The 13553-nt window shown below is 43.2% G+C and overlaps 1 protein-coding gene across 5 annotated transcripts in view; it reads left to right on the top strand.

Annotated features, from left to right (window-relative positions):
* The window catches only part of MCF2L2 (MCF.2 cell line derived transforming sequence-like 2), a 375955-nt gene that overhangs the window by 137058 nt on the left and 225344 nt on the right, over positions 1 to 13553 (top strand). For all 5 annotated transcript variants that reach the window (XM_043992226.1, XM_043992225.1, XM_043992228.1 and 2 more), the window contains exons 7-11: positions 337 to 486; positions 2727 to 2851; positions 6366 to 6480; positions 8149 to 8268; positions 10313 to 10504. In XM_043992226.1, coding sequence (XP_043848161.1) covers positions 337 to 486; positions 2727 to 2851; positions 6366 to 6480; positions 8149 to 8268; positions 10313 to 10504 — 702 coding nt within the window. The remainder of the gene's footprint in view (positions 1 to 336; positions 487 to 2726; positions 2852 to 6365; positions 6481 to 8148; positions 8269 to 10312; positions 10505 to 13553) is intronic.

Genomic DNA, 13553 nt, shown 5'->3' with positions numbered 1-13553 from the left:
TTTTCTATTATTGCAATGGGACTCTGGGTGAGCCATTCATTTCTCTGGGTTCTAGACACCTCTCTAAGGCCGTCAGAAGTGGCATTGAAGGCATGCACCTGAACTGATAGTGAGTTTACTCTTCCAGAGTTCTCTATACTAATTACAGGTGTGGTCTCTCTATTCCTATCTTCCTCCTCCTCCTCCTCCTCCTCCTCTTCCTCTTCCTTCCCATCTACTAAATGTTAAGTGTTACTGGAGATGACAATGGGAATGGACAGAGCATGGGAATCTCTGCCCTGCTACTCCGTCCACACTGACAAGCTTTTATTATCTTCCTTCCCTTTGACCTCCCAGGCCATAGAAAACTTTGCCCTGACGGTGAAAACCACAGCCCAGATGTTACAGACTTTTGGGACAGACCTGGCCGAGACAGAGCTTCCCAATGACGTCCAGTGTACGGAGCAGCTCCTCCAGTCCCACACAGAGCAGCACAGCAAGCTGAAGGTGGGCACTCACCCGGGTCCCTGGGTCAGTGGGGGTGGCAGAGGACGAGGGAGGCTGGCTGCTGGCTCCATTCTGTGTCTGTAGGACACCAGCTGGAAATGCTGGAGGATGCTAAAGAAAGCTGACTGCGTTAAAAATAAAGGCTCCTTGTCTCCTTTCCCCTCCAATGAACTTAACAAGTGGTGATTATCCTGCCAGGTTCTCAAGCAGGGGAACAGGACTGGAGGGAGAGCCAATAGCACCAGAGCCAGTCATCAGGCGCTGGGGTCTGTGGTTGCAGGCAGACACATTAGTCACCACACATTTGTGTCCCTGAGGCAAGAGGACAAATCTGAGAAGGGGGCCCCTTAGCTTGAATCATTCTGGGGACTTCTCTACTGCCACCAGAAGTGAGTCCAAGGCTAAAAGGAAGGAAATAACCAAAGCAAGCCACTCACATTTAGGTAAACTTTAAGACACATAAAAAACTTACCATACCTTTTCTCAGCATGGTCCAGCAAGACAGGCTTCATTGGCTTTGGGGCCAGGGGATCTGGGTTCGAATTTGGGCTCTGCCTCCTTCTGCCCCTGTAACTCAGTAAGGCACTTGACCTCCCCAGGCCTCAGTGGCCCTAGTGAGGGATTTGGACTTAATGACTCTTCTAGTTCTATATTCTATGATCCTCTGATCTCCCCCGGGGTACCACTACAGCCCTGGGAGGTGGGTGCTATTTTTGCCTCTGTTTTACAGATGGGGAACCTGAGGCTGGGAGGGTTGGTGTAAGTTGCTCAGGTTCCTGAAGCATCCCATTGAGGTGCAATGTGATGTACTTATCTGGGCCTCAGTTTCCCCATGGGTGAAAAGCAAAAGTTGGATAGATGATTTCTAAAGACCCTTTCAGCTCTAAGCTACTAGTTTTACTATAAACTTAAATTAGAAGGTAATTCTAGTAATCCTCTACTCCAGGCATGTGTTAATAAAGGTTTATTTTTATTTTTAATTTTTAAAATGTTTTTTGGTGAGGCAATTGGGGTTAAGTGACTTGCCCAGGGTCACACAGCTAGTAAGTGTCTAGTGTCTGAGGCTGAATTTGAACTCAGGTCCTCTTGACTCCAGGGCCTGTGCTCTATCCACCACGCCACCTAACTGCCCCAATAAAGGTTTAACAACCTGTTTTCAGGAAAATAAAATGTACACAAAACACACTTGTAAGTTTAATTCTCACTATTACCATTTTCTCCATTGCTTTCTTAAGTCTAGGCAACCAACAAAACAATAAATCAAGTCAATGCTCACACTGAATATTTAACCACCAGCTCTCCAGAGCCTGTAGGAGCTGCCTCCAGCTTACTCCTGTGGGGGGAGAGGGCAATGAGTATATAGTTTGTCATCCTGAAGGTGGGGGAGGTGGGTGGAGCAGGCAGCTGGGCCCAAGCAATGTGGCATTTGCTCATTCAGCCTGGGATGAGTTTATTATGTTCGCTCTACCACTGAAAGTTGACACAGGGTAGGTCCTTGGGGTGGGGTGGGGGAGTGTAGTTATTTAAAGGAGAAAAGGGACCCTGGCAGCACCCTGGCTTGAAGGAACAGAGTTAGGGAAGGCTTGGGAAGGAACATCGAGTCAGCCTAGGCTGAGCCATTCAAGAGTCCTCCAGAAACAGAGAGGGGGAGGGTCTCAGGGCTAGGAAAGTGAGCCTGTACCCCCAAGGGAACATCTAGAAATTAAACCTCAATTTGCTTCAGGCAAACCAATCTGAACAGAGATGGGGAGAAAAAACTTCCAGGGAGAGAAAGACTGGTGTAGCAGAAAAGAGACTGGGTTTGGAGATGTCACTCTGTCATTTGCTACCTGTGTGACCCGAACATCATTTCAGCTCTCAATGCTGCCTCTGAAAAATGATGGGACTGGACCAGATGACCAATAAGGTCCCATCTAGCCCTGGATCTCTAATTCCCTCTCTGTGCCTCAGTTTCCACATATGAAAAATAAGGGGGGGGGGGTAGATTAGATGACCTTTATCCTCAGTAGTTGGCTTTGTTTTTTGTTTTCTTGGTGGAGCAATGAGGGTTAAGTGACTTGCCCAGGGTCACACAGCTAGTTAGTGTCATTTGTCTGAGGCCAGATTTGAACTCAGGTCCTCCTGAATTCAGGGCCGGTGCTTTATCCACTGAGCCACCTAACTGCCCCCATTGTTTGTTTTTTAAAAACAAAGTTGACCAAGGATCACTTTTGCTGTCAATTTGTCTTTTCTCTCCCCAGGCTGAGCTGAAGCTGGCAGGGAGCCAGGGGGGCACGTTACTGTCATGCATCCGAGAACCTGCCAGCAAGAACCCAGCCAGCAAGCTCAACCCAGATGAACTGGAAAATATCCTGACGGTTGAAAGGTGGGTAAAAAGGGGTCTGCCCTGTTCTCCTCTTGCCTCACATTAGTGGCTTGGTTTCTGCCAAGAGCATCATTCTCTACTCTCCTTTAAAGAAAAAATCCCACCCATATTCATATGTAGGGTCCTGGGAACACTAAAGCTGCTTATCCTCAAATGGATTCTGGAATCAGCGAAAGTGAGGGCGGGCCCCGGCCCCCCCCCCTCATCACCCACCGGGCTTTACTAAGAAGAACGAGGAATATCTCACCCTGCCCATCTTCGCTGTCAGCTTTGCCCCCCTTTTTGTCTCATTCCCTGGGGATCCACAAGGCACTGAGTCACAGAACCACCAAATTTAAGAATTGGGAGTGAGCTCCCCAGCATTCTAGTCCAATCCATATCTGAAAGGGGGCACCTAGGTGGCACCATAGTGCATACAGCGCCACACTTGGAGTCAGGAAGACTCATCTTCCTGACCCTGGGCAAGTCACTTAACCCTGTTTGCCTCAGTTTCCTCATCTATTCCTAGAGAAGGAAATGGCAAACCACTCCAGTGTCTTTACTAAGAAAACCCCAAATGGGGTCATAAAGAGCTGGACATGACTGAAACGACTCGACGACAACAACAGAAAAGATTCTACATTGATCCTTACTGAATTTCATCTTATCGGAGTCAGCCCAAGGTTCCAGTCTGACAGTTCTGAAACTTTTTGGTATCAGGACCTCTTTACACTACCCCCCCCCCCCCCCCGGCATCGCAGGGTTAAGTGACTTGCCCAGGGTCACACAGCTAGTAAGTGTCAAGTGTCTGAGGCCGGATTTGAACTCAGGTCCTCCTGAATCCAAGGTTGGTGTTTTATCCACTGTGCCATCTAGCTGCCCCCGGTCCTTGATCATTTTTTTTTAAGTGAGGCAATTGGGGTTAAGTGACTTGCCCAGGGTCACACAGCTAGTAAGTGTCAAGTGTCTGAGGCTGGATTTGAACTCAGGTACTCCTGACTCCAGGGCCGGCGCTCTATCCACTGTGCCACCTAGCTGCCCCCCTTGATCATTTTTAAGAGTGTAAAGAGTGGGGCAGCTAAGTGGAGAAGTAGATAAAGCACCAGCCCTGGATTCAGAAGGACCTGAATTCAAATATGGCCTCAGACACTTGACACTTACTAGCTGTGTGACCCTGGGCAAGTCACTTAAACCTCATTGCCCTGAAAAAAAAGAAAGAAAAAAATTATCAAGGACCCCTGCCCCCCACCAAGAGCCTTTGTTGAAGTGGGTTTTATCTACCAGCAGTTACCATATTAGAAATTAAAACTCATAAGAATATTTTAAATTTATTAATTCAATAAAAACAACAATAATAAACCCTTACATATCAATGTTGAATAAATAAAGCATTTTGTGAAAAATAATTGTTTTCCCAAATGATAAATCAGTGGAGTGACATTATTACTATTTTTACAACTCTCTTTAATGTCTGGCTTAATAGAAGACAGCTGGATTCTCTTAGTGCAATACATTATTTTGCTTGAAGTATATAAGGAAAATGCAGCCTCAGAGAAGGGAGGAGGACTCTGATAGGCAAATAACATGTTAGTATTATTATGATAGTTTCAGGCTCCCCTGAATGGGTCTCGGGACCCCCAAGGACCCACAGGATATCCTTTGAGAACCTCGGCTCTTCTCATCAAGCACTTTTAAAATCCTGACTCTCATCCAGGGTGTGATTGATTGATGCCTTCCAGCTGTGTGTCCTCTGTAGATTTCATGAAAATGACATCCATGCCTCTCTTCATCTAAGCCAATCCTTCCCCTTTTACTTACCTTTCTGATACATTACCAGTTCCCCCTTGCTTCCCTCTACCCTACCTGAAACAAAACACATCTGTGAAGTATGAATGGGGATCATTTTCAGAAATCCTTATCCTAGTAGGAATTTTAGAAAATCATGTGCAGAAAACTGTTTTGTGTTCTCCTCATGCTTCTTGGTTATTGCTTTGCATTTTCCTAGATCATCAGTAGCATCTTTCAATCAATTTCCAATATCTCTAAACTTAAAGTTCCCCATGTGGGTCTGTCTATATGGCTAAGCACAGGCATTATAAACAGGTTACTTGGGGGTAATTTCCAATAATAATAACATATATTTAAATGCAGGTGCAGTAAATCAACAGAGATCAGCAATTAACCATTCAAATAATTTCCTCATATAAAATCAAATTTTTCTGTAGTGAATTCCAGCGATGTCTATTTCTGGAATACACACACACACACACATATATATATACATATATACACAGACAAATGTGTGTATATGTACATATCTTTTATATGTGTCTTCAATATATCCCTGCCAATGCAAAAAAGGGACAGTTATAAAACAAACCTAGACAAAAATATCCCCCAAATGAGTAATGTATGGGAAAATTATCCAAAAGGAATAGTCCCCTAAGTATAATCATCTTTGCAATTGTGATCCCATTTGGGGTTTTCCTGGCAGAGATAGTGTAGTGATTTACCATTTCCTTCTCCAGCTCATTTGACAGATGAGGAAACAGGCAAACAGGGTTAAGTGACTTACCCAGGGTCACACAGCTAATAAGTATCTGAGGCTAGATTTGAACTCAGGAAGATGAGTCATCCTAACTCTGGACCTAGTGCTCTGCTCTATCTACAACACCACCTAGCTGCCCTTCTCCCAAATGTAACATTTGAGCAAAAAAAATATTCATGCCAGACATGCCCCTATGTCTTCAGCTCTTTCTCTCAAGTTCTTATAACTGGGGCATAATATGCACACATATATGTATGTATATGTGTATATCTAAATACACATACATACATGTACATAAACACACACGTGTGCAAATATATCTCTATATAGTGATCTATATCTGTATATCACCCCATATGTGTGTATGTGTATATATTTCTGTGTATATGTGTGCGCGTGTGTATATAAAAACTCCATACATATGGATAGATGCAGATATATAGATATATGACCTCATACACAGATACAGGTATATGAAGGTGAACAGGTGGGACTTAATGACCTCTAATGCCCTATCTAGCTCTAGAGCTGTGGTCCTAAGTCCTAGGGGTATATTTGATCCCAGGACTGACCCTTACTATTTTTTTTTTTTTTTGGCAAGGCAATGGGGGTTAAATGACTTGCCCAGGGTCACACATCTAGTGTCAAGTGTCTGAGGCCGGATTTGAACTCAGGTACTCCTGACTCCAGGGCCAGTGCTTTATCCACTGCACCACCTAGCCACCCCCTGACCCTTACTATTTTTGTGGGAGCCTCGATTTCCTCACCTATAAAGTAGGAATAATAATAGAACCTACCTCCAAAAGTTCATGCTAATAAAGTGCTTGGTAAGCCTTGAAGGCCCCCAGAGACATGAGTGACTGTGTACACGTTTGTAATAGAGGCCTGCAATGCCAGTTGGAATCATGGCTCTGATGTTTTTAACCCCAGTTGCCTCAGGTGGGAATGAATGGGCGCTATCACTGTCCTCTCATCCCTTTCCTCTAGGTTACTAGCTCAGCTGGACGAGACAGAAAAGGCCTTTGATCAGTTCTGGACCAAGCATTATCTGAAGTTGAACCAATGCCTGCAGCTGCGGCACTTTGAGCACAATTTCCGAGAGGTAATTTTTTTCTTCTTTCCTTTTTCCCCCTTTTGTTAAATGTAGAGCTTCTTTCTCCAGGAAGGAGAAGTCTTTGGCACAGAAGTGAGCCAGGCCCTTCTCTCCATTCACTTCCCTTCTGCAGTCCCTGCCCAGGCCCCATGGCCTCTCCTTTGGGACAGAGAGGCAAGATGCTGGGGTGGGGGGTGGGCAAAGAAGGAGGAATTGGGAGTCAGGGGACCCATACTTCACCCCTGTGTGGGTTTGGGCAGGTGCCTTCCCCTCCTGGGGCCTCACTTTATTTATCTGTCAAAGAAGGAGTTTGTCTAGATGACCCATAAGGTCCCTTCTAAGCTCTAGTCAAGTCTACAGGCATTTATTAGGCTCTTACTGTGTGTCCAGGCAAGCAGAAGGAAAGATGACCCCTTTCTTCAGAATAGAAGCTAATGTAACATCCTTGATATTACATCTGGAGAGTGGACAGTAGAAAACAACCACACCATCATCCCTCCTTCCCAGGCACTCGTCTGGGATATAGAATTAAGAAAAAAAGACTGTCTTTAAGAAATTATTATTATTATTATTATTATAATACGAAAGCACCTGCAATAGGGGATTAGATAAAACTCAGATCAAATGATATTATTCTCAATGCTGGTGATTTCATGAGAGGAGGTGTAGAGCTAAGCTGCTTAAACTGTGGGTAGTGATCCCATATGGGGTCATGTAACTGAAGATGGGGGTCGTGAAAAATCCGGCAACACTAAAAAGTTATGTATACCTGTTTTATATACCTATATAACCGGGCTTCTCGGGTGAAAAGGGGTCACGAGTGTAAAAATGTTTAAGCAGCCCTGGTTTAGAGCAGAGCCCTCTACCCTCCAGGCACGGGTGGTGATGGTGACTGGAAAACCTGCCAGTCTTCTTTTGGGGTGCTAGGAAATCCTTTAAACTAAGCTACTCATAGATTATAAGGTTACTGAACTAGAGCTGGAAAGGAACTCGTTTTACAGATGGGGAAACTGAGTCCCAGGAAGATGAAGTCACTGGTTAAGGTGATCACTAGGGGGTACAGGGATCCGGGTACAAATCCCACTTGAGACACTGGGGACAGAGTGATAAAGTGGAAAGGATACAGGCTCTGGAGGCTTATACTCTTTATATATCTGGGTAGCCATGCCAGGTGGTGCAGTGATTAGAGCATTCAGGCCTCAAGTCAGGGAGCCCAGAGTTCAAATCCAGCCTCAGACACATACTGGTTAAGTGACCCTGGGCAAATCTTCACTTCTGATTGCCTCAGTTTCCTCAACTGTTAAATGGAGATAACAATAGCACCCACCTCTCAGGGTTGTTTTAAGGATCGACAGTGACGATAATAGTGAGGCAATATATAAATGCTACCTATTATGTCTACTATACATAGTGAGAGGCTGTATGGTAGAATGGAGAGAGTGCTGACCTCTTAGAGTTAGCAAGACCTGGGTAAGTCACTTAATATCTCACTACCCCAAATAACTCTTCTAAAATGGTAAGTTACAGTAGAGGGAGTTTTATCTCCGAGAGTTCCTCGTATCAATGAAATCGCGGGTCCAGTTGCATTGGATACATTGATTTCTCTAAGTTGAGTGTCCTTATCCCTTCCCTGGGTCATTGACGGGTTTGTTTCTGGATTTTGACATTGTTTTTCAGGTTAAACTGGCCCTGGATAGCCTCATGTACGTACAGGCAAAATTCACAGTCATTGGGACTAGTGTGACACGTGTGGAACAACTGCTGAAGGAGCGGAAGCAGCTGGAAGAGAAAGGCCAGGTGGGTGTAAGAGGCATTGGTGTCCTGGAGAAAGCCCTGGTGGGGTCAGAGATGGGCCAAGACTCTCTACCAGTCTGTCTGTGAATCAGGTGCTAACCATGGCCACCAAGGGGGATGGATTGAAGCAGGGAGAGCTCAGAGGCAGGCAGACCTACCAGCAGCTATTGCAATAATCAAGATGCGAGGGGAGGAGGCCCTTCAGCAGGTGGGGACAGTGTTGGAGGAAAGAAGGGGGCGGAATCAGGTGGTGCTGAAAAAGTACAAATGATACAACCAGATAACAGGTTGTATATAGGGGTGAGAGAGAGAGAGATACCAACATTTCTAACCTGAGTGACTGGGAGGATGTTGGTACCCTCACGGTTAGAGAGAAGTTGGGAAGAAAGGAAGGCTTTTTTAGGAAGGATGATGTGCAGTTTGGGACATGTTGAGATGGAGATGTCTACAGTTCAAATTTCTAATAGGCAATTGTTGGCATATGACCCAATATTGCTCAGGAAACTAGATTAGAGCTAGATATGTAAGTGTGGTGACAGAAGAATGATAGATATGTATATAGAGAGGAATGATAGATGTACATGAATGATAGAGATGAATATATACTTATGAATGATAGATACATTTATATAGATGAATAAATGACAGAAAGATAAAAGATATATAGATAGATGAATGATTGATAGATACATTTATATAGATTAATGAATGATAGAAAGATATAGATGAAAGATGTGTATATACAGAGATGAATGGTAGATAAATTCATATATGTAGATGAATGATAAATACATTTATATAGATGAATGATAGAAAGATAGGTATAGATGAAAGATAGATGTATAGATGAATGAATGATAGATGTAGATGAAAGATATATAGACAAATGATTGATAGATACATTTATATAGATTAATGACTGATAGAAAGATATAGATGAATGATAGAGAAATAAATATATAGATGAATGATACATTTCTATAGATGAATAACTGGTATAGATTAAAGATAGATATATAGATGTATTATTGATAGATATGTTTATAATGAATGAATGAATAAAAGATATATATCTGAATGATTAACAGATATATTTACATAGACTAATGAATGATAGAAAGATAGATATAGATGAATCATAGATTTATGTATATGAATAAATGATAGATATGTTTATATAAATGAGTGAATGATAGATATAGATTAGAGAGATGAATGATTGATACATTTCTATAGATTAATGAATGATAAAAAGAGAGATATAAATGATAGATGAATGATAGACATGTTTATATAAATGAATGAGAGATAGATGAATGATTGATAGATACATTTCTATAGATTAATGAGTGATAAAAAGATAGATATAGATAGACATAGATAAATACATATATAGATGAATGAAAGCTAGATATAGATAGATTTATAGATACATTTCTATAGAATGAATGATAGATATAGACAAAAGATAGATATATAGAAGAATGATTGATAGATAACTTTATATGGATGGATGAATGATAGAAAGACAGACAGACAGACAGAAAGGGAAGAAGATGTTTTGTTGCATGACTTCCTCCAGCTCTATTCAGATCCAGCCAGAGGTGCTATAGCCGTCCACTTTAGTCTTGCATTTAATTGACAAGAATTATGAGTTATACGTGCTGAATGGGCCTGAGTGTTTATCCCATAACCAGTCACTAAACCAATTTGGTTCAATTTAACAAAATATGTTAAGCCTCTACTATGTGCCATGGGATAAAAGGACAGAAGGGAATCAGTCTTTGCCTTCAAGGAGATTACATTTCACCTGAGAGGCAATGTGTACAGAAGTAAGTAAATCCATGGTGCATACAAAGTTTGACATATACACATGTATGCATACACACATATACACGCACATAGAAAGAGACAGAGAGAGGCTGGATCCATGTACTCAGGCCTGGATGAGAACCTCCAGGCTCAGAAGCCAAAGTTCCCTCCACCCCCCCCCCATGTGTTAACCCTGAGACCAGGCAGCTTTTGACAGTTGGATTCTGTTTCCCAGGTACCCCTAGAGAAGGCCCAGTCTCTGGCGGTGACTGGTGACCAGCTTATTCAGAGCAACCACTATGCGGTGGACTCCATTCGGCCCAAGTGTGTGGAGCTCCGGCGCATCTGCGATGACTTCACCAACGAGGCCAAGAAGAAGTGCGACATTTTGGGAAAGGCCCTGGAAATGCATAAGCAGCTAGACGCGGTGAGCCGAGCTAAGAGCCCCCTTCCCGGGGAGGCTCATCCGCGGGGCCAGCGGCCTGTTGGGCCTGCTCATCTGTGGAGCTCGAGTGAATCGGCCAGGAGAGCCCAGCTTTGGTCTGTAGGGCTCTCATTCCCTGCGTGATCGAGGGCATATGACGCCACCCCTCCAGGCCTTCGTTTCTTCTCATGTAAAATGAGGAGTGGGGATAACAGAGTGGTACAGTGGGAAGCACTGGATTTGGAAAGAGGAAGTCTGGGTTCAAGTCTTACCTCTCCCGCTTGCTGCCTGTGTGACCCTGGGCAATACACTTAACCACCCTGAGACTCAGCTTCTTCATGTGTGAAATTAAGGAGGGCTGGCAGAGATGGAAGAAAAGGTCCCTTCTAACTCTCTGTCTACAATATAGTCTTTGGGCAAGGAATTTAACCTCCTTTGGGACTCAGTTTCTTTTTCTGTAAAATGCAAGGATTAGACTAGAGAGGCTCTGAAATCCCTTCTGGGCCTAGATAGAGGATGCAAACATTCACCCGAACAACCATGAGAATCTGAGATCAGAGGATCGTTGTTATCAGTTACAATAATCCTCCAATCCCCACTCTAATAGATTTTTTTTTTTTTAGTGAGGCAATTGGGGTTAAGTGACTTGCCCAGGGTCACACAGCTAGTAAGTGTTAAGTGTCTGAGGCCGGATTTGAACCCAGGTACTCCTGACTCCAGGGCCGGTGCTCTATCCACTGCGCCACCTAGCTGCCCCTAGATTTTCTTTTAAGGGAGAAATAACATTATTTTATCATGTTTATTTTAATAGATTCAAGAAATAATAACACATATTGAGGAAATTAAGTGATCATTATTGGGTTCTAATTTTTTTTTCCATTTCTGTTATGTTTGGGCATTGAGTAAATGTGATGTCTAAAAAAAGGGTAATGTTGGGGCAGCTAGAGCACCAGCCCTGGATTCAGGAGTACCTGAGTTCAAATCCGGCCTCAGGCAACCTGACACTTACTACCTGTGTGACCCTAGGCAAGTCACTTAACCCCAATTGCCTCACCAAAAAAAAAAAGGGGGTAATGTTAACTGATCCATGGTTGTAAGGTTTGCAAAACACTTTATTATCTCATTTGATTTTCACAACAAATAGTGGGGGAGTTGGACTGGGGCAGAGAGTAGGAAATATAATATTATTGTCCTCATTTTATAGATGAGGAAACTGAATAGTAAATGTCTGAGGCTGGATTTGAACTCAGGTCTTCCTGACTCTAAGTTCAGTGTTGTATCTATTATACCACAGGTCTGAAAAGTCTTGAAGAGCTATATACCATGCAAGAGTTGGCAGCTAGGTGATACAGTGAACTGAAGGTCTGGAGTTAGGAAGATCTGAGTTCAAATCTGGCCTTAGATACAACTAACTGTGTGACCCTGGGCAAGTCACTTAACTGCTGTCTGCCTCAGTTTTCTCATCTGTAAAGTGGGGGTAATAATAGTACCCACCTCCCCAAGTAGTTGTGAGGATCAAATGAGATAAAAATTGTCAAGAGCTTCACCTACAGAGTAAGGGATATAGAAATGTTAGCTAGTAGGGTTTTTTTTGTTTTTTTTTGTTGTTGTTTTTTGTGAGGCAGTTGGGGTTAAGTGATTTGCCCAGGGTCACACAGCTAGTAAGTGTTAAGTGTCTAAGGTCACATTTGAACTCAGGTCCTCCTGACTGTAGGGCTGGTGCTCTATCCACTGCGACACCTAGCTGCCCCCATGGTCTTAATAATAGTAGTAGTAGCAGTCATAGTTGTCACAGTCGTAGTCACAGTTGTTGTTGTTAAAGTAGTAGAGCAGCAACAGAAAGAGGAGAAATTCCCCTCTACTTACTATTTTGTGCCAAGCTGAGTCTGAGGCCCCAACAGGAATTTCAGAGTATGACTCAAGTGAAACTTGTTCTTATTTATAATGGATAGAAAGAAAAGCCAGAGCTAGCTGTCACCAGATTTCCTATGATTATTATTTCTCAGATATTACCAGTATCCTCTATCCCTCCCATTCAAATTTCTCTCAAGGGGACAAAAGATTTAGTAATCAATCCATGGGGCAGCTAGGTGGCACAGTGGATAGAGCACCATCCCTGGAGTCAGGAGGACCTGAGTTCAAATCCGGCCTCAGACGCTTGACACTTACTAGCTGTGTGACCCTGGGCAAGTCACTTAACCCTCATTGCCCTGCAAAAAAAAAAAAAAAAAAGAACTGAGCCTGGAAGAAAGCTAGGACTTCCAGGAGGGGTGAGGAAGAACCTGTGCGTACAAATGCCTGGAGAGAAGAAGTGAACTGCCATGCTTAGGGTGGGGAGGGAGTCTGTGCCCTCCCTGTCCTCAATTTCATTTATTAGAGGTTAACACAGCCTTGGGAATGCACATTCAAGTGGTTTTGCTCAGGGAAGTGCCTCCTTATATCAGCAGAAAAGGAAAGGAATGTTTGGCTCAGAGGCAGAAGATGTGCTTGCCACTCAGGTTAGGCGCTGATTTTCTCCGCAAAGGTCACAACTCTGTACCATGATGCTCATGGAGGTTTTGTTAGCCTTGTTTGTGCAGATGTTTATTGCCCGCTGCCATAGGGGATGCCCAGTGAGAATGGGCATCTTCAGCATGATTTTTTTCTTTAGCAGAGACCTTTAGAATTTAACTATATTTACTAGATTACATTTATCAAATGCAGTGTTATTTGAGATCAAGTGAGATATGAGAGAAATGATTATTAATAATTAGTGATTTGGGGAGATTCAGAGTTCCTTGGTTTTTTTTCTATTTTCAAGACCTTAGGTTCTAAAGGCTAAACTAAACAACCCAACCTCATAAGGAATCTCTAGTCTCTGGTGATTTCCATTCAATAGAGCCTGAGTGGAGACAGATCCTTTTGTCTAGATTGACCAAGGCTGGGGGTAGTCTGGGTATAGGGATGGTCTTTCTATCCAAGAGTATCATGATATCACTCTTAGCCCATCCTTGAAGTAAATCCACTTCTCTCTGTAGCGTCTATCTCTAATTACACCATTAACCAATTAGAG

Source organism: Dromiciops gliroides, chromosome 3 (genome assembly GCF_019393635.1).
Source record: "Dromiciops gliroides isolate mDroGli1 chromosome 3, mDroGli1.pri, whole genome shotgun sequence".
NCBI classification, from domain to species: Eukaryota; Metazoa; Chordata; class Mammalia; order Microbiotheria; family Microbiotheriidae; genus Dromiciops; species Dromiciops gliroides.
Note: the sequence above shows the minus strand (reverse complement) of the source record. Positions and strands in the feature narration are given on the sequence as shown.